The sequence below is a fragment of the Montipora capricornis genome, chromosome 12 (genome assembly GCF_036669925.1).
Source record: "Montipora capricornis isolate CH-2021 chromosome 12, ASM3666992v2, whole genome shotgun sequence".
NCBI lineage: Eukaryota > Metazoa > Cnidaria > Anthozoa > Scleractinia > Acroporidae > Montipora > Montipora capricornis.
In genome coordinates this window covers 4644668-4649720 of record NC_090894.1, presented here as the reverse complement: position 1 = coordinate 4649720, position 5053 = coordinate 4644668, and the positions used below count along the sequence as shown (strand labels likewise).

Genomic DNA, 5053 nt, shown 5'->3' with positions numbered 1-5053 from the left:
AAATATTTTGTCTAAACTTTCCAAGTACGGTTGCTGTTGTGTATCATTTTTGCATGGAAAACCGCTCATCAAAAATACTTTTTTTCAAACCCTTTCCCAAAAAAACGCGGAAGTGATGAATCTTAAAAATCCAGATTTAGATTTGATCCGAAATATCCTCCTCGAGCGTGGATACTTTGGATTTCGCCAAAAAATCGCCAACTTCGTTTCCCAAAAAAATCGCACCCAAAGTCATTGTTTGGCACTTCCTCATGTTTGGGGAGAGGGGGACTGGGATGAGTTCGGGATGACGTCATGCAGAGGCAATGGCGGCGATGTGTTTGGCATATCCGGTCGAAAGCAGCAATCGAAAAGCTGTTTAGCTTCCTTGATGCCTGCTTTTTGGGAAGTAGTTTCATTTCTGGTCCTGTCTTGATTGTTTAATTATCGTTTTTGCAGTAGAGGACTTAAGAAAATATCCTCGTCAAGTGGAATCGAAGCATTGAAAACTGTGGGTGCGGTGAGCATAGAAAAAACCGAGTTTTAATTTCTCATCTTTGAGGGTGTTTTAAGGGGACGCTTGTTTGGCTGAACCAGCTGAACATAAGCCGGCGAATTGCCTTCCAGAAATTACAGTGGATTGGCAACTTCCATGATGAGGTGAGATTGTTTTTTTAGTGCTCGTGATCCTCTTCTTAGCTTACTTGACGTGACGGGCAGAAGCTTCGAATATTCCTTTCGAAACCACTCTCTTTTCACTAATGCGTTTTTGCAAGGTTTATATTTATCTTGTTTGAGATTCCTACTTGTCTATTATTTGTTAAATCGACGATGGGGCTTTCGATTAAGAACATCAAGTTGTTCGTGTTTGTACTGTGTTGCTAGAAATTGTTGGGTCTTTTGAGTGCTAATTCGGCATTGGTATGTCGAAAATGTAGTCCTTTTGCTTTTGATAATTAAAAGGACTCGTATGAGATAAACATGCAGATATTGAACTAGAGGATTCATTTTCATCAGGTAATCTTTCTGTAAACTTTAAGTCGATCAATTTGAGACAGGTTTTCAAGGAAGTTACATGTAATAAATACAACAATTTCGATTTCCTTTAATTAACTTTTGTCAGGAATGATACTTCTGCGGAACAAGTAGATTTTTTTGTGCTGATCGAGGGAAACTTATTCTTTACTTTCAACCATACAGCTTACGAAGTGGTGAACACTTAATCATTCAAAAGAAGCCTGTATTATTTATCTTTCGACCGTCAGACATTTTTTTGGCCGATCAGAAAAGGCTCTTTTGTCAAGAGGTCTTCGTATACATTATATGATTCGAAAACGACATGGTCGTTTTCATGTGCCGTCGAATTTGTTTCATTGAATAGATCTCAATTTGTAATCTTGCCAGTTGTTTATTATTGGAATGGATGGAAACAAATTTAACAAATAAACACTGCTTACTTCTAAGAAAAAAGCGGGTTGGTTCAAATTTGTTGTCCCCAGTTCTAACAAAGTGCGTAAATTGAATTTTTCCTATCATCTTTTATCTCTGAACAACTTTCAAACTTTCCTGTGCCTGTTTATTGATTGTTGACTTGATTGTTGACAAAATATTTCGGGAGTCGACGAGGACATTTACAAAATCGAACCCACAGAAGGTTGTATGTTCACCAACCGATCAAACTAAATTTTGTATGAAATGAACCCGTGACCATTATCAGTAGAACCGCGAATATTTTTAATATTGGTCAAGTTGGGATGAAACTATTGTTTAACAATCAGACGTCTAATAAAGATAAAATTAAATGAAGTAGATGACCTACAATGTCGGGTCAAAAATACATTTTTGATGTGTATAAGCATTGTTGTAGATTGCATTACTTATCTAGATAGCCAAAGTAATCAATTAGTGCATTCAGTCAAATTATTTTGAAAAAATTATGTGTGATCTGATTTTGCCATATTTGGGGTACAGGTATGGTTGTATTTCATCATCCCAAAATACTTTCCTAGGCTTTAGACAAGGAATTCTCGGAATTCTTTTTCTTGTTGTGACACATGAATATGAAATGAATGTTATCCTTTAGTCATGGGTCTGCGTGGTGAAAGTTTAAGTTTTATATTATAGAATTATTTTTTGAATATGCATAACCATACACATTGCGGCAACACTGTGTAAATGAGCAGAACTCCACAAGGTGATACATTGCTTTAAATTGTCTCCTTTCTCACAATATGAAAACTGTCCACAGAATAGATGCCAAAGCAAATATTTTTCTCAGTAAGAAGTTGCTTTAGTTGTCTTTTGAGGACCCAGATGACACAGGAATCAATAAATGTGTCTGATGTTTGTTTGTCTTGGCCCAAATTTTAGGCCCTCCACATTTAAAATAGCCTCTAGGGTTCTTGCACAATCCTTGTTCGTTTGCCTTGCCACATTGATTACATCACACAGTTCAAGGCCTATGACAGAGGTCATCTTGCTTGAACACCTATTACCAATGCTGATTTTGATACTTGTCCATTTTAGGACTATTTAAGAAAAAAATCTAACTTGTTTATTAAGGTACACACATTCAGTTATGCCATCAAGTAATTAGTACAGGGAAAGAAATTCTAGTTTGAGTATTTCCATAATTCTTCTACATGTACCTTTGAATAAAGTACCCTTAAAAAATAAAACGAAAAATAAAAATTGGAATGAAAACTCTTCGAATGATAATGATGGTGTATACACAAAGTGTTGTCTGCCAAGGCAACATTTCGTGGGGCTGGACAATCTGCAAGTCAGTCAGCCATGGGAGCCATGCGAATTTCGCATTTAAGCCTAAGCACCCGTTTCAAATAGTGCTGATAAACAGTTATTAAGTCTAACCACCCATTATAAAATGGTAAGCTTTCAGTAACTGTGAGACTCCTATGTTGACTCGCCATGTTGGCTCGCATGACTCGCAGCTATGACTCGCATGGCTCGCTGGCTCGCACATTGTCCTAACTCACATTTCCTAATTGGACAGGAATCCTCAGCTCCTCCCATTATCAACCTGAAACGATGTCCGTGAAGATAACCATTTAAAAGAGGACACCATTCCTCTCTCTTTATCACTTAAAATCATTGTTTTCACTTAAGATTGAGCTAAATGTTGTTAACAAAATGACTACTTTCAACATGACATTACATGTATTGTATCAAGACTGGGTCCTGTGGGTGTACTCTGTAGCTGATATTATTGTCTTGGGTTGGGATGGGAGATTAATTCATATTGGTCTGGTGACTCTAGATTTGCAGTGGTATTCAAAAGTTTAGAGCCTTAATTTAGGGAAGTACATGTAATAACAATAAGTTATTATTTTTGTGTTCAAGTTCTTTCCATATACATGTACTTTTATCAGATGCACACTTGAAAATGCTAGTTAAACTTTTTTGTACCCTTAACGTGAAAACTTCCTGGGGGAAAGATCTGGCCGACATTGACTTGTCACACCTGCTTTCGTAGCAAATTTATTTATTGATAAGAGAGGTTTGTAAATTAAACAGCTTTTGTAATAATATTGATGATGATGTTACTGCAGCAAAGATTGTCCAGGGATATGGCGACTAATGAAAATCAATCTCTAGTATCTTTAGGTGCAGTGCTAGCTTTCAGTATAGAGTATTTTGGATTAATTAACCCTTTGACACCCAAACCGGCCTGAACCAGCCAGGCTTAGTATTTTACTCTGTCTAATGCCAGACGATTTTACTTGTCAATGGGGAAGCCCCCTGGGAGTCAATGGGTTAACCCTTCGATGCCTAAACCGGCCAGACTTAGTATTTTACTCTGTCTAATGCCAAATGATTTTACTCGTCAATGGGGAAGCCCCTGGGAGTCAATGGGTTAAATGGGGATGCAGGGAGGTGAACATGTGTTTAGGGTACCATACTTGCATTCAGGTGCTCTTAAGTTGCATTCCACAGTAACCTGAAGTTGTTTTGGGAAGTCTCCATTCAACTTCTCAGCTATGCTTTTAAAGAAACAACTGGTCAGCACCTTCCACAGTTGGAATTTTTTAATTTGTTGTGTTTGTTTCAGTAATTTGTTTCAGTGACACAAAAAACCCCAGAGGGAGTGGTCAATTAACCTCCTAAGTGCTCCTAAGCTCAAATATTTTTAGTCTACAATATTGATCTCTTCACTGAAAGCAAACATAAATTATTTGATGATTCCTACCTCAAAATTTCGCTCTCTTCATCTGCCAGGCAAGACAAGTAAAGTTATCAAAACTAGCATTAATTTGGACCCACGACAATGATGTGAGAGACATGGGTCTCAAGGCTGTTGCCTAACAGGAGCCCGGTAGCCTGGGGCTCCCAAAGAATAGCTCTGGGCGCCTTAATTTTTCACAGCAACACCTTTCACTTCATATGTTGGGCTCCTACGTTCTCAGCGTTTAGCTCTGAGGGCCCCTTTAAAATTTTCTTAGGCAGCAGCCTTGGGTCTATTCTCAATTTGACATCACAAACTGCTTTTGCAAAGCAAAATTTCTTTGAAAACAGGAGCGCAAAGCAGTTTGTGATGTAAAATCGAGAATACACCTGGACCCATGCCTCTCATGTCAGTGTCGTGCGTCCAAAATGCTACTAGTTCTGCAAAGTTGACACGGCTTGCATGGCACAGAAAAAGCGATATTCTGGGTAACAATGGTGACATGTGTCTGCTCTGAATGGGGAGATTTATAGTAGGATTTCTTATTTATATACATGTATACATGTAATACCGGTACTACTCTTCAAAACTGAACAGTTGCATTTTAGAGAGCTGAATCAAGAAGAAAATAATGTCTTTTTACCACCAGTTTAATTACTCTTTCCCTCTTAAGAGTGATACTCATAAATTTTACTCTAATTCCAGACTACGGGGTCCATCACTTCAGGGAAGAACGGTTTCACAAAATCTAGGTCCACTCATGTCCACTCGTGTCCCCTTTAAAATGAATTTGTGGGTATATTTATAATAATGTGGAGATCACAAGTTTAAGAGTCTGAATACCTAAAAGTACATGTAAATTAATATACTTCATAATTTTCTGAATTGGTC

General features: G+C 37.7%; 1 protein-coding gene across 1 annotated transcript in view; it reads left to right on the top strand.

Annotated features, from left to right (window-relative positions):
* Positions 1–294: 294 nt before the first annotated feature.
* The window catches only part of LOC138026923 (vasodilator-stimulated phosphoprotein-like), a 22615-nt gene continuing 17856 nt past the window's right edge, over positions 295–5053 (top strand). Inside the window, exon 1 of the mRNA XM_068874385.1 lies at positions 295–639. Within this exon, the coding sequence (XP_068730486.1) occupies positions 632–639 (8 nt within the window). The 5' untranslated portion in view covers positions 295–631. The remainder of the gene's footprint in view (positions 640–5053) is intronic.